This window comes from Cricetulus griseus, chromosome 6 (genome assembly GCF_003668045.3).
Source record: "Cricetulus griseus strain 17A/GY chromosome 6, alternate assembly CriGri-PICRH-1.0, whole genome shotgun sequence".
In the NCBI taxonomy this organism is placed as follows: domain Eukaryota; kingdom Metazoa; phylum Chordata; class Mammalia; order Rodentia; family Cricetidae; genus Cricetulus; species Cricetulus griseus.
The window spans coordinates 64,763,559-64,785,036 of NC_048599.1; the positions used below are offsets into that span (position 1 = coordinate 64,763,559).

At 39.6% G+C, this 21,478-nt stretch overlaps 1 protein-coding gene across 4 annotated transcripts in view; it reads right to left on the reverse strand.

The window, feature by feature from the left end:
* Positions 1-14,671: 14,671 nt before the first annotated feature.
* Fmn1 (formin 1) overlaps positions 14,672-21,478 on the reverse strand; it is a 343,529-nt gene continuing 336,722 nt past the window's right edge. For all 4 annotated transcript variants that reach the window (XM_035446230.1, XM_027422271.2, XM_027422272.2 and 1 more), the window contains 2 exons: positions 20,665-20,749; positions 14,672-19,175 (listed from right to left, as the gene is read on the reverse strand). In XM_035446230.1, coding sequence (XP_035302121.1) covers positions 19,131-19,175; positions 20,665-20,749 — 130 coding nt within the window. In that variant the 3' untranslated portion in view covers positions 14,672-19,130. The remainder of the gene's footprint in view (positions 19,176-20,664; positions 20,750-21,478) is intronic.

A 21,478-nucleotide genomic window follows, 5' to 3' on the forward strand; every position in this document is an offset into this window, starting at 1 on the left:
ATCAAAACCACATATCTTCATCATAGGTTAATATTTTGTATCCTTGAAATTTTTATTTAAATCAAATTTGTATTACTTTATTTCATTGTTCTTTATTCTAATAGCTTTAAAATTTTTTACTTTTATCTTTGTGGAATTTCATGAATTCAATGCAGTCACCAGTCTCCAACAAACTAATCTTCTGTTATTTAATTGAGGGATTTAAAATAGAAAGAAGATGTACATTTGCATACATTATTTCATTTAGTACACATTAGTTTTTAGAAAAATGCAACACAGGTATCCCCATGATTGCCATTTAGATTTGAATAAGCTGAAACCAGAGGGTGAAAATGATTTGCAGAATGTTGCATGAGTGATTGTTTTTTTTTTAATTCCATAGGAAATTGTTTTAGAATTAAGAGCAAGTCAGGAAAAATAAAATTTTTCTTTTCTTTTGATTTTACACGATGGAGAGAAATACATGGCACATGATGGAATTCATAAAAACTAGAATTTGTGTGACATTAGTGTGACCCATTCAAAACATGGGATTTTATTTCCAGTAATGGATATTGAATCTAGAGTCTTACATATGCTAGTCGAGTACCCCATGATAGCCCTAACCTAATCGATGAGAGTTGATATTGATGAACAGTCATAGTGGGGTTGGTTGGTCAGGAACCCACTTAGTGACACACTAGGAAGACTTTGATGACATAGATCAACTCCCTACTCCTGACCAGACTGCTCATTGTTTCACTTGATCCACATGCTGGAATGTGAGAATGTTTTCCCCACATCACTTTGCAGGAGCCCACTTTGGCTGTGCTTACAGTAATGACAGTTTCAAAGAGGAAGAACTCATAATGTCTCCCAGGCATACTACAAAGGAAATATAAGTCATCAGATAGTAGGATCTGGATCTGGGCCAGGATAACTCGACTCTTCTTGTAGAAGGTGCCATGGGATCTATAGTGATGGCAGGTGATGGGAGAAGCGTCCTCTACTTTATGTCTTGTCTGAAAGATGATAACCATGATAATAAATTTAGTGCCACATTCTTTACAATGCGTTCATTTGACTCCTAGAAGAAAGCCATAAACCATAATGGGATCCATGATGCTTTCAATTATTTGACATTCATTTCTACTCTTCACTTTTTTTTTCTCTTCTGACAAAATTGGACTTTACTGATTATATTTTCTGCAGTGATGAGACAAGGGAGGAACAAGGTAAACATTTTAGAAATTAAGGGGAACTGTGCCTATCAAAATTAAACCTAGGATCTCTAAAGGGGAAGACAAATATTTTTGCCATTGTGTCTGCTATAAATATACAGACATATTGTAATACACAACATGCTCAGGGGTACCCCAGCTTCTTTTAAGAGTCATAGGCAATTGAATACCTCAGTTAAGAAAAATAATATTTTTTAGTTAGCAGTTAGAATATGTTTGTTGCTCTTACCTTTTTTTTTTTTTTTTTTGCAAGAATGAAGGCATTTCACAAAATTTGTGGGTGTGGCACTGAAATACAAGGAGAGAAAAGGGAGGGAATAGAAGTGAGTTTCAAAGATAAGCAGTTTGTGTTTCTTGCCATGAGTCTCAGCACTGTAATTTACCACTCCAGTTATTGGGTTGTTTGGTTAGGTTTGGTTTTTGGAGATAACATTTCTTTGTGTTGACCTGGTTATCCTGGAACTCACTCTGTAGACCAGGCTGGCCTTGTTTTTAAGGCTAACGGAGTTCTTTTCGTCCTTCATATTTTCAGATACTATAAACACTTAAATGCCAGATTCCAACCAAATTCTTCCTTCAGTGTTTACTCATTATTCAAGAGGAACTGGACACAAGTCAAATCAGAATTAAAGAGCTGTTAGTGGAGATGAAATGTTAAATGGGAAAGCCTGTATTCTTCTCCCCCCCTCCTCTTTTTCTTCCTCTTGTTTGAAATTTGTCACATAATCTAATGAAAATCTCCCTTTGCTTACCTCTCATCTGAGACTATCCATGCCTGTGAATGACGACAGCTTTCCATCAATAACTAATGGCACACATAGTAAATGATGAATTAAGACTGTGGAAAAGAATTGTGATTTGGAAAAGGTTATTAGACTGGGATCATGGTCATGACCTCTTGGTCACCTCTCTTCTTGATTTTGGTTGTCAAAAAATCCTCCACCTGAAAGATTGGGAAAGGTAAGAATAAATGAGGAGGACCAAGGCTGTAAGGTAAGATATGAAGATATACAATTTTGTTTTGTAAGTTTCCAAAAGGCACTTATGAAAGAAATCAAAATTAGTGGAAGGAAATTGTAGTGAAATATACACGAGACTGAGGAAAACAAGCAGTGGGGGTTCCTAACCAGAAACACTCAACTATCCATCATATCAGAGAGTGAGCCAATATGTTAACCCATAGTAATATAGCTGCTGGGAGCTTTACGTGGTGTCCCAAGCACAGGTCCATTGACATTGTCTTAGTTTATTTTATACTTTTGGGATGAGGAGTTGATGAGAGAGATATTGAGTAACTGGAAAATATTAATGCAGATATTTCATTGATTACTCTACTTTGAAACAATCTGAAGGAGGAAATATTCTGTGTTTGTGTAGTATGCTCATGGAAGAGTCGTATGTGTGTGCTGACTGAGGACAGCCTAGTTTTTAATACTGATTAAGGCTTTTACATTGTTATAATATTCCCTCCTATTTGTGAGGGACTCATGAATTTATACAGATATAAGCACATTTTTAGGCAAAGAGCACCATGAATCTTTCTTTTAAAACTGAGTCATTTACAATAAGACAAATCTGCTTTTTATAACAAAAATGGAGGGGGAAATGAACATAAGCTTTCAGCTAAACAGTCAGTGACTCAGTCCCCAACTGTGACTTGGACGTTAAAACTAATTCAAATAGTGCAACAAAAGTGTATTCTTGACTATTAAGTTAGCTATGAAAACCAGAATTTTCTGGTTTGGGGGAGTTGGGTCTAGAGGGGGTTGGATCATAGACTGGCCACAGTGGCATGGCCATGGCTTTGAGCTCTTGAAGACCTCACAGATGGGAAGTGAAACTCGGGGACAAAATTATCAGTACGGGTTTATATGATCCCATGGAGTTTGTTTCTCTTTGAAATTATACGGGATTTGACTGATTCCCCCAATCTGCCTCCCTGAGAGCCGAAAAGGCCATATTCTCTCTAGACCCCCCGAATATGAGAGAGCGGATGAATCCGGCTATTGGTAGGTAATGTGATCTGCCTTTTGCAGCAAGCCAGAAGCCAGATGTCCCCTCCCCTTTGATCTGAATAACACTTTAGACTGCAGACAATAAGATTGGTTTTAAATTTATTGTCTCTTTGATTTCTGCATTCTAATGCTTTTTAAATTCTTTAACCAAGACAAGGCTATATATAGGCAACTGGGGTGGTTCAACGAAGGCCAAAAACTTGCCAGTAGCTTATGAGTGGGGCCAGGCAGAGTCTTGTGCACTTACTCTGTAAGGAAACAAAGCCGCTTTACTTGAGGCAGGAACTTCAATCCAGCCATTTTACCCTGAAACAAAGGTTTTGGCTTTCAGTCTCAGCCAGGTCCATAAAAATGCTCCCTTCAGAACATTCGAATAGTAAAGCGCCGAAGAAGTTTGATTTAAGTGACGGGACTCCAATCTGAGCCCCCTTCTTCCTCTGCATGCTGCTCCCCCTCTGTGAAAGACTTCTTCCCAGTGGCATAGCCTCTGTCAGCCATCAGTTGAGGTAAGTTTAATTTCACTGTGGCTGTGAAGTTGCAAATGTGAGCCCGGCTTCATCCAGGGGGGCAGATATGAGGAATTATGTAGCTCTGAACCTCCCTTGATGACTTTTCACGGAGCAATATCAAGTAGGTTCCCAATTGAACAGCTGAAGCCATTTGGCCCAGTGCCCACCCGCAAGGGCGTCTAACTACAAATGATGGTTCCCAAGAAGTCAGCCTGTTCTGAGCAGAACACCAGCTGCCGGTGGAAAAAGGTTCGAGTCTCAGTGCGTTTGGAACAAGGCTTCTCTTTGCCTCTGCTTCCTGCTCTGGAATAGTGGAGAAGATCACACCAATGCAACATTTAAAAGCATTCCCACGGTCAAAGTCTTACCTGAGCCCAGTGACTACCTGTAAAGCAGCCAGTGTGGTCCCGCCCTTCATATTTTAGGATGAAATGGAATTAAAGGTGCCAGAGGTCAGACAGGCACCATCCTTAGTCTGAGATTAAAGAAAAAGTTTCCAGCCCTGAGCACTCCTTCCTTCGGGCTTGGCTCTCTTATCAAATCTCAGTCCAGCCACCTCTGCTCCTACCCATCCAAGTACTGTGAGCCAGAGGAGGCTGGCTGTAAAAAACAAAAAACAAAAAAAACAAACAAAAAAAACTTTGCAAACCGATGCAGCAGTCAGGTCACAAACCCAGCCCCTCCTGCCAGGAACGCCCTTCCAGCCTTTTCCAGAAGACAAGCTGCCAAAGCAAGCAGTTCAATGGAAGATAAGAAAACAACAAATGCCGGCCCTCACCCCTCTGCCCTTGCTTTCCGGGGTGTAGCTCATCTTTGCAATGTGGGAGTGGAGTTCAGCCTGACCTGTCGTATCAACACGTTTATCAGGTTTTCCAGACAATTTTCAATCAATTCCTTGGATATCAGGTATTAGGCTGTAAACCATGTCTTTCTACTTTATGGTTCTGAAATATGAACTCCAGCCACAGCTGAAGCTTTTAAGTCGGCTGTTGATGGCTCCCAAGAGAAGCTTGTCACCAACCCGAAGGGCGATCAGGAGAGGCGACAGCTCAGGAGAAGAGGCCTTCTGTTCACTCAATCCCGCATCCCCAGGACTTTTTCTCAGCAGTCCCAGAGCTTGAAGTTTTGAGGAACATATTGGGTTCAAGCTGTGTGGGTGTTTCAGTCAGGGCTGAGAAACTGAGTGTTCTATTTTTAGCATAGTTGTACATTTTCCCTCCATCAACTGCTGCCCATTGAGAAGCATCTCTAACCCAGGTTAAGAGCAGCCTTGAGCATATGGTTATGAGCATATGGTTATTAGGAAGGCACTTCGAGTGCATGACCATCTAGTAAAGTAACAACAGCTAGTTCAGCCCTAGGACCTGTGACCGCCACAGTGATGGACTTTTGACCAGGTTGTAGCACCAGACCTGAAATGTCCTCCTGTGGAACAGGCCTAAAGTCCAATCAGAAAGTCACTGTTACCTAACAATCACGCCACTACTGCACCAGCAAGCATATCTTGTCTAGCACGGTCCATCACTGGGTAAGACCACTGATGATCCCCCATCACCACCAAGGTGCCTGCATAGCATCTCCTAATTCTACGGCCGCTGGCAAGCAGAGAGGACGTTTCCAGGTAGATTTCAGATTGATTTCTCTGTTTCTTGCAACCGAAGTGTCACATACATTATTTTAGATCTGTTTCCATTCTGTCAGCTGCCACTTCACTTTGGTGATAGTTTCCTATGTAGGGCAGACACTTTTTTAACCACATATTCCCAGTTGCCCATTTTTGGGGTCTTTTCTGTGTTACTGGAGTTTTTCTTAGAAAATTTTTGCTTCTTCCAAACCTGGGAGTATGTAACCCATGCTTTCTTCTACCAGTAAATGCGTTACTATGAAGAACTGGTACTTCTCATTAGCTTGCTTGTTATTTTTCTGTGCAATTCTAAATGACAAAAATTATTTTGTTGGTTGCTTATACATATGTCATTTACCTTGCATTATATCCCCAAACCTCTGTACACTTAAATTTAATAATTTGTCCAGAGGTTATTTTGGATTTTATATGCACACAATATTATCTATGGTTGAATTTTATTAGTTGCAAATTTTTACTTTCATGGATTATTGAAATCACTTTAGTAAGAAGGTGACTAGAGAGAGCAGTAGCAGCCTGGCCTTGTTCTCAGGTCCCCTCAGAAAACTTAAAACATTTCACTACTTTTATAATGTTTGCTTATGACTATTTTTGATAAGTATGTCCTTAGCATGTTTATTCTACTATGGTAAGAATATATTTTTTGACGGGTGTTGGTGGCACACACCTTTAATCCCAGCACTCTGGAGGCAGAGGCAGGCGGATCTCTGTGAGTTCGAAACCAGCCTGGTCTCCAGAGCGAGTGCCAGGATGGGCTCCAAAACTACACAGAGAAACCCTGTCTTGAAAAACCAAAAAAAAAAAAAGGAATATATTTTTTTATAATCAATTCTTGATCTTATGAAATGCTTTTGTGTGACATCAATTAAGGTGATCACTTCTCCCATTATTATAATACTATGGAGGATTAAATTGTTCAAATTTCCAATATTGAATAAGTGTAGCCTTCTTGGAAATTTCAATCTAATTTATGCATGGTGTATTCTCTTTTAACATATTATCTGAATCCAACTTGCTACTGTTTTGTCAAGGACTTTCAGACTTAAGGTTATAACTGAGATTCATTTTTGACTTTCCTTGGGGTGTGACTATCAGATTTAGTATCAAATCATTTGATTATCTTCCCTTTTAATTGTCTAAAAACATTCCTTCAATGGTGGAGGTTTTTTTGTTTTATAGTGAAGGCTTTGAGTTTAGTTTTTCTTTTTAATCATGTTGAATTTCTATTATAAATTTGGAGACGGTTTCTTTTCTAGTTTTTGTTTTCTATAAAAATTGCCCACTTCTTTTATATTTTGCAATGTAAAAATTGGTGTAAAGTATTTAAAAATATAATCATTTCCTACTGTCCAGTATAGTTCCACAGGCCATCTTCTTTCCTTCCTGGTTAACTCTTTCCTGGTAGTATTTGATTCAGTCTTGCCAAAGGTTTAAAAAGTAATTTCCTTCCTTCCTTCCTTCCTTCCTTCCTTCCTTCCTTCCTTCCTTCCTTCCTTCCTTCCTTTCTTCCCCCTTCCTTCATTTGTTCCTCCCTCCCTCCCTCCCTCTCTCCCTCCTTCCCTCCCTCCCTCTCTCCCTCCCTCCCTTGTTTTGATGCCCTGCAGACTGAATCTAGGTCCTTATGCATGCTAGGCAAGCATTCTATCATTGAGCTACATTTCCAACCCTTTATTATACCTTTTTAAAGAATCAACTGTAGGTCTCATAAACTTACTTTGAATTTTCAATTACTTCACTATTTTTCTTTCTTAGAATTTATTTACTGTTATTTTCTTATTTCCTGAGATGAATGTCAGCTAGTAATATCAAGCCTTCTTTTGTAATTGTATATTTATTACTATAAATTTCCTCTTGAATATTCCAGTGGTTTTTGCTCACTTCTACAATCTTTTCCATGAAATATTACCACTAAGATCAAAGTATTTTTAAATTCTCATCATAATTTACTTTTATTTCAACTGAATTATTAATTTCCACAACCATACATGTTTCTGTGTCCAAAAGATCATTTCTTTTCAGTTAAGTTGCCTTATTTTTAATGCAATGCCTGTATCTATATCTGATTCTATTAAATCTGATAAGACTTGCATCACAGCCTAATTAGTAATTAGCAAACACCTTTTCCCCCAAGTCTTCTCACTAATAACTTAGGAACTCTGATGAGTTCTAGAACGTGAAAGATGAGAGGATAATATTTTTTTCTTGAAGCATTTTTTTCTTTTGATTTGCTCTTGGTTCTGGCCAGCATAACAAAATTGAATATATGCTGGCAAGGTGGCTCAAAGGGTAAAGATACTTGCAACCAATCCTGAAGACCTGAACTGAATCATTAGGATTCACACAGTGGAAAAAGAAAACTGATTTCCTCCTCACACATGCTGTGGCATTAGCACACCCACTCCTCCTTCCCAATAAGTAAAAGAAGCACAATGAAAATGTTTTCAGAAATTGAATACAACAGTCTATTGTCATTCTTCCACTAACAATAAAAATGTTTTGACAGAAAAGCTAACTTTAGCAGGAAATGTCACCATTGTGACCCTGAGCAAGGTCAAACTGGGTGGCATTTTGGTCTCACATCAAGCAGTAGACAGAGTCACAATGTTGAAAGGTGCTTCTGGAAAATTCTGAAGACTACATGATTCAGATTTTTTCATTATACATTCTTTGTTTGTTTGTGTGTGGAAAAAGTATGCTTTCCCTTGTTGGATGTATTTCCAGGCTGCTTCACTAAGTGGTAATGTCAGGATAGCAACTCAAAGATAGATCCTCCCATGGTTCTCAGCAACTCTTGACCACGTGTGCCTTATCTATACTGTTTCATCTCACCAGTGGAAAGAAGCAAGTTCTGTATGATGCACATGACCTGTCTCTGGAGGACACATACAAACACAGTTGTACTGTGTTGGTTTATTTAGAATTGTACAGAATGCTGGTACTACCAGTTTTCTTGGGTTTTCTATTTGACAAAAAGCATACCATGACTGGAAGGATCAATGATGCATGAAAAAGAAGGAACTTGTTAGATGTCAAACTTTAATATCATTAAAAATTTACTAGATGATTTGCAAGAATTTATGACCACTCTCTACCAATCCGTATTATTTCCAGAACCAGAAAATGTCATTTTGACAATCTCAGAGGCACACTGGTGGCTGACATTACTTCTTTGAAATATTTGACTTCTGTTTTGTCCATTCACTAGCCACATGGGCTAGTTGTCAGTAACTCCAATGTCCATTTTTCTCTGTAAAATGGGGATAGTAGTAATCTTTGCCTGAAGTATTAAACATAGTAATGAATACAAAAATGCTCATAGTCCCAGGCACACAGGTGTTTTGAATAAACACTTACTAATTTGTGTGTGTGTCTGTGTGCGTGCCTGTGTGTGCGCACATGCCATGGTTTGAGTATGGAGGTCAGAGGATAACTTGTGGGAGTCAGTTCTCTCCTTCTATCATGTATATCCCAGGGATTGAATTCAGATAATTAGGCGAGGTAGCAAATGCCTTTACTGATGGAGTCATCTTCCCAGTTTTTATTTAATGCAGCATTATATTGTGAAACTTTTTATTACAAGGTATTTATAAAGCATCACTCTAATAATTTAAAATTATGTAGCATTAAACACATTCACATTATTTTTTCATCTTTCCAAACTTAAACAATATCCATTAAGTAATAAACAGCTCATTTCCACTGCCCCATATCTCCTAGGAACCATCATTCTTGTCTCCCACTATGATTGTGTGATTGACTTATTTCACTTAGCATCTTATATTCAAGGTTCATCTCTGATGTAGTAATTTCCTTCTTAAAGCTTAATATTATTGTATCATATGCACACATACATATGATATGATCAAAGTCAATGAAAGCCATAGTAAGATCCCGAGAAAGTTTTACTTAGTTACTGGCTAAACAGCACCAGTGTGGATCATCATCCCTTCTTACTGGCTGAAACAGAGTCAGTGTGGATCATCATCCCTTTTTGTATGAAGAGAATTTCATGTGTAGGATTTTGAAGTAAAGTTTTACAATTTTTTTCCTCCAGTGTTTATTTTAAAATCTCAAGATATATCTCACTTTTAAAAAGATAGCGACTAGGAAGACAAACTGTTTATATTCTGATACACAGTAAAAGAAGGGAGATTTGAAAAGAAGAAGAAGGAAGGAGAAGAAGAAGAAGAAGAAGAAGAAGAAGAAGAAGAAGAAGAAGAAGAAGAAGGAGGAGGAGGAGGAGGAGGAGGAGGAGGAGGAGGAGGAGGAAGGAAGGAAACAGTTGAAAAAAAATCAACTTTAGTGTTAGGACAGAAAAAAAAAAAAAAAAAAAGAATGACCAGGAAAAGAAGACTTCCCAGAGCAGGGTGAGCCATTGTGATAGACTGTATTCACGTGTCCCTACAGTGCAGTGCATCGTGACACACTGTATATTCACATGTCTTCACGGTGTGGTGCATTGTGACAGACTATGTCCTCATGGTGTGATTCAGAACAAGCTCCATAAACAGGAAGGGACTTGGGGAGATTGTTCTAAGTGCCTCAACTACTGAAATATGATGCCTGACTGGGATTGATTTCCTAGATTTGATAAAAATAACAATAAAAGTATTATTCACGGTAAAGCAATCAAAAAGTCCACATGGAGAGGAATAGACCTCCTGCTGACAGCCAACAGCACCTTGCCAGCCATATTGGCCACCAAGGAAGTGCATCTCGAAGCTCCTCTTTGGCCATTCAGGTGATGACAGACCCAATTGTGACAACAAATACTACAACCAATGAAATACTAGAGACTCCAGGCATTTAAATGTGCACTTCCCAAATTCTTGACTATCAAAAGCCACAAAAAAACAGGAAATGATTGGTTGTGTTTTAATTTTTGTTATGCATCAGTTAATAACTAATATTGTTATTTTTTCATACAATTCCTCATTGGATAATTATGAGTATGCAGCAAATGTTACTCATCTTGAAAAGATTTAGGCCAAGAGGCACCCAATGCAAAGGAATACAAACAGAACTAATGTAGGTCAACTCTTAAGTCTTTTATTCTCATAAACATAAACCACATAAAGGTGAAAGAGGGAAGCTGCAGTGTTAAGCAGACAATTTAGTATTGGGAACTTATGACCTATGCTATGGTTTGAATGTTTCTCCCTTCAAAAGTCATGTTGAAGGGCATCACTGCTATAGCAGTGCTCAGAGATTGGGCCTTCAGAGCTCTGTTCTCATGGTGATACTGGTCAGTCTTACTATGAAGGGGCTGTTTTTGCTCCAGCTCTTCTGCCCTCTGCTGTGGTGGATGATGCAGCAAGAAGGCACTTGCCAGATACTGGTACTGTGGCACTGGGCTTGCCAATCTCTAGTACACTGAACCTTTACATTTGTGTTTGTACCTCACCCAGTCTTGGGCAGTGTTATAATAACACAAAACCATCTACATTTGAAAATTGGAACATTAGCTACATTAGCAAAACTGTCCATGTGAAAACTTTAGCATGGGAGAATAAGTCATGGTTCAAGCAGAAAGGGGAGTCTTTCTATGATAGCCTGACCTATTTCCCTAGTTCCGTAAGCTACATAAGCCTCCTCCCTTCTAAGATGCCCTAATTGAGCGAATAACCTTTTTTTTCAGACAATAGCCCTAGAAAGAGTCTCCACAAAGGAGGTCAGTTCAATATGATGAAGAAGACAAGCAGTCAGAGGGCTTTGGTTTCATTGCCAAGATATCAAGATTCAGCCCTGATATATTTCATACTCTGATTGTAGTTTTCAGTGAGTCCACTGAACTTCAGTGGTTTTCTAGACATAGATTTTTCTCCACTGTCTCAAGAATTCCACAGCTCAGTGACTCTAATTTGGAAGATGCTCTAGTCACAAATTATCTTAATACCCGTGCATTTATGTCAGAGCATATAAAGTGGCATTGTCTGACAAACATATAAAAACTGTAACACTGAACAAATGAGTTGATCAGAAACATTTTCAATTTCTGTAGAAATGTTTTTTATTTAAACTGTGGGATTTTATGTTACTTATAAAATATTGCTATACTTCATATCATTGCCTGAACAAACAAAAACCTTGTACCTTTTCTTGATGCCAGAACACATGTAATTATATTCTGTTACATTTCCCTAGTATATAGTTTTCCACTTGTAACTTGAAGTCACCAATCCCTGTGTGTGCCCTCCTTCAGAAATTTATGTTCTAGTGCAGCTGTTTTGGATAAGCCCTTGTTGGATTGCCCATTGTTGACTAGGTGGATGTCCTCCTAGTCATCTTTCCTAGAGAAAGATGCTATATGATGGACTTACTGAGACCTAGATCTTGCAACTCTACTTCCAGTAGAATTACTAGAAATGGGCAGTAACACAAGTTAGAAATGACCACATCAAATGGCTATGGAAAAAATCTCCATCACACACCAGATGGACATGAAACTAAGATTTATTAAAATACCATTAATGTATTCACAAGTAGTGCAGTCAATGCAATTATCTGGAAATTCAAAAAAATAGTGTTCTGTCTCTTAAAACAAATCAACTGAATATCAATAGATTAGGATAAATATAATCTATCACAGAGATAGAATTTCTTTCAATAGACAATCTAAATTTTTCTAACCAATATATATTATGTACAAAAATACACTTGACATAATGATCAAGTAGTGTCAAGAAGGAAAAAATATATACACACATATTTTCATTATGTACAAGTCAATATTGGTTCCTTCACCTTTTCTTTTTAAAAATAAATACTTCATTTGGTTGCAAATTACATTTACAGATTCAACTCATGAACATTTCTCAATGTTGGTTGACAAAATTAAATATGCAATTAGAAATACAGATTATTTTTAACTTAAAAGGAAAGTACCGAAATCCAGGTAGCTTATTATGCTTAAAAACATCCAAGACCATGTAATATAAGGTTTCATGTCTTTGAAGTGCCATCTCCTTTCCAAAGTAGTCTCTATGTGATTGGTTAAAATTCCTTAAAGTTAGACTTCACGGCCTGGTTTAATATTTGAATACCATGGCAAAGTAGTCAACTATGCAGGGCATGCTTACAGTCTCTCTGAGAGCTTTTGAGAGCATAACAGTTACTGTTAGTCTGAAAGTAACCACAAAATGTCAACATCTCAGTTCAGATTGTGATAGATGCTTGAGTCATGAGCAGCAGTAAGAATGGAGTGGCAATAAGAAGTCTTACGATTCGAAATGTTTGCGCAGAGGCCAATTTGTCCAGTGGCTCAGGAAGCTGAGAGTTCAAGATTTAGCTTTGTCATAGCTGGTGATCTGCTGTGATGGATCAAAAAGTGTTCTCTAATTAGAAAGTTTAAAAATCTTCGAGACACCAAGAACTAGAACACCCAACCTTTTTAATAAAGTAGAACAAAATGAAAAAAGAAATGCATTTTCCACCTCTTTTATGGATTTTCCCCTCTTTGCCTAAGTGATGAGGTGATGGTGACGTTAACAAGAGGCAGTCTCAGCAGTGTGTCTCACACAGGCTCCTTGGTGACACTGGTGCTCTGTCCAAACACTGAATGCTGGAGCACAGGGTGTGAGAGGGCTGAGGGACATTCAGTATCTATGATAGAGAGGTAGAGAGTAGCTGGGTCCAGGAGAAGCTGCAAAGGTCCCTTGAGAAGACAAGGGCTGTGGTATGTGAAGGAAGTGGAGGCTGAAGGTGAACTATGGGATGCAGGAAAGCTAGATGATGCTAGCTGCTGAGATGGCTTGTGAGCAGGCATAGAGGAAGCAGAAAGATCTGCTTGGGCAAGCAGAAGCTGAAGCTGGAAGTTACTAAGCTAAACACGGGTCAGTTTCATTGGAGTACCTGCTTTTTCAGCACAAAGTCTGTCCTTGAGCTATAACAACACAGGACACCCCTATCTGCCTAATACAAATGACCTAAATTCCTATCAAAAAGCTGTCTCTGGTACTATCATGACAAGGCTGGCAGAAACACTGCAAGGGATTTGTTTTGTTTTTCTTCTCTCTTGTTTCCTGGTTTTCCTGTCCTCCCATACTGCTTGTGATCTCAGAAGGTGGAGAGGGGACACTGCAATGGCATGTGACTCTTAGGAAGCAGGCTCCGTGACTCCAGGTGGTGCTAAGAAAATTAAAGCAAACCAAGCCAAACCATAAATGAGTTAAAGCAACTTACATTTTTCTAGCATCTGATTCATATTAGGATGCTAACTGATTTCAGAGAGTTTCTAGACATGCAGGCCAATGCTTATTTTCCAGGCAAAAACATGATCGCTAAATCCAAGTCCAGTGAGGCTGCTTCCCACACTCGTCTGGATTGTAATTCAAAGATGGAAAAAGACTGTGATGAATGGATGACACGCTTCCACTAAAGGTTCTTAAAAATTAGCCAGTGTCTAATTTGTAAACTTTCTGCCTTTCAGAGAGTATCTTAGATTGTTCCCTTGAAGGGAAATCCTTTTTCCTTAAATACACATTCCTCAAAGATTACATACCCAGTGGTCAGTGGGGCAATAGGGGCATGGTATTTGTGACTCAGGAAGTTGTAAAAGAGGAGAATTATAAAATTAATGATTTTAGAAGAAACCTGTACCTTTGGTAGACCCCACAAATCCTATTTAAGTCACTGCAGACAGAATCACTTCAAGACTTTCTTCTTCGCTCATGGATTTCTTTCCAAGAGTAGTGAATGCCTTCCAAGCTCTAGGCAGAATCACTAGTGAGACTGATGGTCAGACATGAAGAATTTAGGTTATATCTAGAGAGAGCTGATAGGAAAATCTGTTAACAGCACTTGCTGTTCTTGCATAGGATCCAGACTCTGTTTCCGGACTCTACATAGTGGATCACAACTGTCTGTAACTCCAGTTCCAGGGGATCTAACAGCCTCCTTTTAGTTTCTACAGGCACCAGGAACACAGGTGGTACACATACACACATGTAGACCAACACTCATACATGTAAAATAAAAATAAGCACGTCCCTCTTAAGAAGAGGGGAAAAAGATATTTGTAAAAAACATACCTACAATATAAGTATTCTAAAAGCTTTTTGCCCTTCAATGGAAGATCAGTACAATTTGTGCATGCTGTGTGCTTCTTTTCATACCTTCTAGTTATAAACTAGAATTAAAATCTATCCTGTGGATTCCCAGAACTGCTCATTTCTGAACATCTATCAGCTATGCTATGGTGAGGCAAAGTAACTTCCCTCAGGGCTGGGCTTTTGTTTGAGAAATATGAACTCGGGGAGTCAACTTAGGTGAGCAATTAAAAAAAAAACAAAAACCTTGCTTTATAAGATGGAAGTTGAAGAAACCCCTGGAAGAGAACAGTGGAGGAGAGCAGGCATGACTTTGGCAACAGCTCTGATATACACTTGATTTCTTACTTGATACAAATACAGCTCATTGGGAATTCACACTATTTATGGGATGAGCATTCTCTCTAAGACACTTTTACAGCTTCAAAGGGGGAGAACACAAGACTTCCCTAGGGTAACCCCCAGCCTAGCTGACAACCCTAATGTTGTAGAGTCCTGTTTATTCCCTGTCAAATCGTTGGGATGTTCACTTGTGCCTGAGCTTACTGACTCATTTGTGTTTTGACATCCCAGGGCTGTCATGTTTCACAGGAACCATGAAAAATACCATGGAACCATGGAAGTAGTTGGATCAGCCTCCAGGGGATTCCTTGTATACATAAGACTAAAGGTCAGAAAATTATCTGCAGGTGGGTGGAGTTTGTAGTATGTATGAGGTATGTAGTGTATTGAGTATGAAGGCTTAATCTGTTCCTTAATAAAAAAAAAAGAACAAAGAAGTAACCGAAGTTGGTGACAAGATGGAATAAAGTGTAGGCTTCATGTGAGCTACAGATCCAAGGAGAGAGAAAAGCAGTGACTAAAAGGCCTCTGGCACTGGTCATCTCTAGGGTGTTCAGAGAATGGCAGAGATGGAGTGCAAATGGAGGCAGACAGGTTTCGCTCAAGGACAGCATATGGCTTCTTTTGCTTTTCTAGTTATTCTTTTGGTAGAAACCTGACAGCTGAAGAGACACAGTCAGTGAGCCACCATTTTAATGTCTCCATGTGTCCAAGTAAGCTGTTAAGTATTCAAATTCCCCAAATGTGATACAAGGCATTGCATTGGAACGAACAAGGCTCCTGAACTGGCTTCATGTGAAATGTGCTGAAACTTTTAAATTTATCACTTCCCCAGAAAGCGCTATCTTGAGGGATTTGGTAGATCCTTGTGGCTGGGGGTGAAGAATGGTGAAATTCATAATGAGGGCTCCTTGCAAGGCGTCAACAGCTGACGGGGAGCAGGACTGACATAAAATGTGCCTCTTGGTCACATACAGCTGTGTCACTGAGCCTGGTTGTGCCTGGATTCAATGCCACCAGCAAGAAGAACACTTGTGTAAATGTAAAGGGAGGGGGCTGCTGAGTTGAGTTTTAGGGGTGCTTTCCTTTAAGATAATTCTGTGTCGGTCATAGCTTCTAAGCAGCTTTCTACAGCTGGCAGATGGAGACACAGCCCATGTTATCTGCCTTTTTGTGAGAGGTAATTTTTTTTTTATAACTCTGTTAGTTTGGAAGGAGACTTGTTTCAACTGCATTGCAGATTTCCTTATGCAGCTGAAGCAGTTGACATGGGTGACAGTTTATTGCTTTATCAAGTTCACGCTATTTAGCTGTAGGATCCCTCAAGCCAGAGTAGTTAAACTATGAATTGCAGTATTCATGGTCTTCTGATGGTCCACTCCCTTCTAAACTCCCCCTAGGAGAACTCAGAGGAAGGACATAGACACATCCAACTCTAGAATGCCATGCCTTTCTCTTTGTGGCCTCTACATGGCCTTTTCTAGATTAGGTTTCCCTCCTGGACTCCTTCAGATCCGCAGTAGAAATGGCCTGACATAAGCTGCAGACTAACGCAGATGGTTGGCAGTTTTGTTGCACCCAGCAGCCATCACAGCCATTCAATTTCAGACATGCTTAGTTAGGACTCCAACCACTTCAGATTTCATAGTATGCCCCTGTTTTGTAGATTTACAAATCTAAGGAAGCATAAGTTTACCATCATCTTTTGGTATTCTTTACCCTTGATAATTATAGGTAAAAATAAAATGAAAATCAAGGAAAAACATACTTCTTACTAGTGATTTTTAACACAATTTAAACTACTTTGTAAAATGAGACATTTGGGAAAAAAGTATACTTTTTGATCTTTTTCACTTATCTTGACATAGCATGTCCCCACTTACTTTTTAAGATTTATTTTTGTTTTTTTAATTATGTGCATGTATATTTGTCAGTGTGTGGGTATGTGTATGACTGTGTGTGTATATTCTGTCCATGGAGGACTGTGTATGTGTGTTCTGTCCATGGAGGACAGAGAGGATGCCAGAGGCTCAAGACAGTTATGGTGATTGTGAGTCACCCAAGTGTGCAATGGAATCCAAGCTCAGGCCATCTGTAAGAATAGTATGCGCGCTCAACTACTGAGCCATCTCAGCAGCATCCTTACCCCAACTGGTTTTATCTTTGACTTTTTAAATGGCGGAGGCGGGGGGGGGGGGGTGGGAAGTACTACAAAATAGAGTTAGGATATGAGGAAACAAAACGTTGACCCCATCAACCCCAATAGTATGACCTGGTTCCTAACAGCCTGAGATGTGTTCTTGAAGGACAGAGAGATGGTGCCACCTGTGATGTCATGAACACCTTATTTCGAGACCTGAGGTGGCATCAACACCACTGAAAGGGCCCCTGTTCTCACTCATCCCATGCACAGGATTCATAAGGGTCCAGGCTTGTGCAGACCTCACAGAATGTTGACATGATGCCTGTGCTATAGACAGAATCGCATTTTCTTTTGCATGTCAGTTCTAACAAGGGCACCATGGAGTACAGGATGTCTGCAAGTGGAATTTGCCTTGTTGGTTAAGTTCCTTGCTTTTCTTCATAGTTACAGTGAGAAAAAAAGAGAAACAGCATGTATATAAAAAAAGCAATAGGAAAAGAACAGTGAGGCCAAGGTATCCTGGCCATGTTAAGTTTCTTATTTGATTGTCTGTTTTGTCTCATCCCTTCATTTTGATTAAAATAAACCATTTGACCATGTTCCTTCCTTTGGGCCGTTGAAAGACAATTAGCACCTGTATGGAAATGGCATCTGTGACTTAGTAGATGGCAACTACTCATGATTCCCAAGGTTTGCACTATATCTGACTATGGTACGGCTTTCATTAGCTTACATCTATTATCAGAGTGTCCCTGAGTCAGGGTGGGGACTCATGACTGGCAGGAAGATTCCACGAAGACACTTAAGGTATCTGGCAAGACCAAAGGTTCTAGAAAGTTGCTGAGGCAAGAGGCAGGCCCCACGTGGTAGCCAGAGGTAGCCAGATCAGCAAGGGATGCACGATTCTGAGTAACTCTAGACTGTCTCCACCAGCAAGAGAAGAAAACACAGTCATTCATTTCACCAAGGCTCAAAAACACAGTCTTCAATACAATCCTCAGTTCATGCCCAGTCCTCTTTCTTGTTTTCTCACGAGGGAAGCTCAAGCAATGGTGGCTTAGGGAGAAAAATGTCAGGGAAATGTCCCAGAGGGCCTTTTTTTTTTTTCTGTGGTTTAAGGGCCAGAGTTAGAAAACACAACCTGTCCCTGACAGTCCATTCAGAGGTCAGTACTAACACAACCACCCTGTTTTCACTTTACTGTAAAGAACATTGTTTTTCTGATCGTGTTTTTAGACAGCAAACTGGCTACTTTCCTTCACATGCTTACAAGTCAAGGTCATGATAAAAGGTAGGTAGGAGCATTTGCCCTCCTGTCTAGAAACTGCTGGGAGTGGTGAAATAGACCAAGTTGCAAGTGGTGGAATACAATGTAGACCTCATCTGCATGTCTGCAAGCATTCATTTGCTACTCACATGGTCCCTTGTCCAAACGGGTACTGGATCCAAGTCTGTTCCTGCCCCGTTTATACCAGAAGTTGGTACAGAATCTCTACTGGCCAGGAAGCCATGTTAACTGAATGGACCTATCTCAACAGCTAATGTTCACTCCCAGCATCCTAACTTAGACTCCAGGATGAGGTTTATGGGTATTTGTCTCTCTCTCCACCCATGTGAAATTTTAATTTATTTCCTTTTCATTATATCATCATTGTCCTCATCAAAAATTATTTCCCTAGTCTGGGAGATACACAGTGTTAAATCTCTAAAAGCAGTTCTGGTAAGTTTCAACATTTTTGATGAAAAATGCCATAGGAGCTTGGTACAACTGGCTCTAGATTAAGACCAATACAAAAAAAAATATAGTACATATGGTACAAGGCTTGAGTTCCCTCAAGGCAATCACCATAAAAGATGTACCTCTTTTATAACATGATGGTTATACATTGGAAAGCTTAGAATTTCAGCATAAAGCAAGATGTGAAAAAATTTGGTACATCTCCTGATTCTTTTATAGGGTGGACTTTGGACTTCTTTAAGAAACAATTAAATATTCCTGTAATATTCCCATACATAGCATTGCATTGTTCCTGTGGATTAACAAGGGACTTCTCCAAGAAGGCACAGGGCACTTGGTGCAGACGACCTCAGAAGGAGATAAGCAAAGCAAACGTTCTGTAACAGATCTGTCAGAACTCCCCATGGCACTTGTGTCTAGAGGAGCATTGGGTCGCCTCCTCTCGAACTGTAATTTCTTTCTGTTTCCATCTTAGCTGGTGGCCACACTTGCTTCCTTCTGACGAAGTCGCTCTTTCTGTTGTTTAAGAAGAAAGCATATCCATTGTCATTTCTACCTTTTAAACACTTTTATTCTCATTCTAGTAAGTTTCCCAAATTCTGGCCTTAAATGGGAGTATAATCATACTAAATACCCTGGAAATTAAAGTATTTCTACCACCCCCCCCTTAGACTCCACAGTTATCTGATTCTAACAACCTACCACACAGCGTCGAGAAAGATATTCCCACTGTCCCACTATTGCTGTTCATCACAGGATCTACACCTGCTGCAACTCATCCAAGTAAGAGCAGTAGCTAGAATTTATTGAACCTCTATTATGTAACTGGTACTCTACAAGCCTTTCCTCAGTTTCCTCAAAATATGGTGGTATCGTCATTGCCCTCTTTCCCTCGAAGAGAACGAAGCAAAGTAACCTCACTAAGGTCTTATGGTAATGCCGAGGTTTAAACCTCAGTTGTCTCCTTCCCAATAATCCTGAGTCCCTAATCACGAAGCAGTGCTGACTAATGTCGGTACAATGGTTAATGTTAGTTTTCAACTTGACATGGTCTGAAATCACCTGGGAGCCAATCGTACTGGCATGTCTGAGCGGGTTTAGTTAACCTCTGGGCACACCTGTGACATATTATCTTGATTCAGATAACTGAGGTAGGGAGACCTGCCCACCATGGGTAGCACCATTCCCTGGGATGGGAACCTGGATTATGTAAGGCAGTCACGTGAGCATTAGTATTCACTGCTTTCTGCGTCTGGACTGTGGGTAAAATGTAACCAGATGCCCTGAGCTCCTGCTTCTGTAACTTCACCACCATAATGGACGATAACGGTCAAACCGTGAGCCAAAACAAAGCCTCTTATCCTTGAAGTTGCTTTTGTTGGGGTATATTGTCACAGCAATAGGGAAGGTAACTAAGACAGTGTGTGACACACAGGTGGAGAATCATTGTGACCTCTACTGAACACTGGACTCTGGAGGATGCCTTTCTCAAACTTAGAAAAGCATAAAGACACTGGCTGGTTTCCAATACCAGGAAGAAATGTGAGGAGATCACCGCTCCCTTCTGGTCAGGCTTTTTGTCATATATTTGCCAAGTGACATTAGGCAGACTGTAAATTTTTGCATCTCAACTTTCTTAACAACTCCTAGGGGACATCTTGCCTCCTTCATTAATGGGAAGAAGGATGGGGATGCTCAGGGACCTTTCAGGAGGAAGGCACCTGGAGACAAGAGGGAAAGAATTGGAGATGAATATGAAATGGCAAGCGACACAATTTGCTTCATCACAGGTCATCTCTGTTGGGTTTGCAGTGGGAACATATGAAAACATGCTTTGTCCCTTCATGTCTTGTTTTGGTTTTAAACCATGTGGTATTAAGATGGGAGGAAAGATACCAATACCCCATCTCTTTCCTGAGTTTTGTCCTTTAAATTCACATACTCTTGGGAGTGTACCCAAGGTATGATGAAAAACCTAGAGATTATGGTGAAAAATGCAGCTTACCAGACTAGCAGTGGGATTAATTTTCTTTGTTTCTATTTTCTTCTCTGATGTCAATTTGCTGACAGATGCCTGAGCCATTTTCAATCTGAAATAAAAATGGGAAAGGAGAGATGAAAATAAAGGAGGAAGAAAAAAAAGGAGAAAAGGGAAGGGGGTTGAGTTAAACAGAAAACCTACTACTTTTGAATGCAAAGGTCATCCATCGGTTAGTATTCTGAAAATCAGTAAAGTGTCACATAACCACGGGGATACATTCTGAGCAATGCGTTGTTAGGTAATTTTGTGACAGTGACACTTATTCAGTGAATATCCACAAGCCCCAGTGGGAAAGCCACAAGAGCACCTAAAATATAAACCTGTAGGGTATGTTATTACACTGAATCCCACAAGCAACTACAACACACATATCTGAACATATCAAAACAAAGAAAAGGCACATTGTAAATATTAAACATACTGATCTTCCCTTCATTTTACTTTTCATAGATTGTTGTTTATGTGTTCAGTTGTTGGCCAGAATGGCATTATCTGATGTGCAAATATAGCCAGGTGCTTGTTTATAGCTTGCTGCTATTGCATTTAAACTCTAGGTAGAAATGCTTTCTCTGCTTAACCACAATTCAGTTTTCACTGGAGAGCCCACTGAGATGAACAAGGGGAGGTCATGCTTTTGTGAACAATGTATTAGTTCAAGATGAAGAGAATTCAATGTGCAATGGGGCACCATTCAGTGTGCTCAGTCTACTATCTGCACAGGAGATAATGTTGAGACAGTTTTGGAAAATGAAAATTTTGACAAAACATATGAACACTG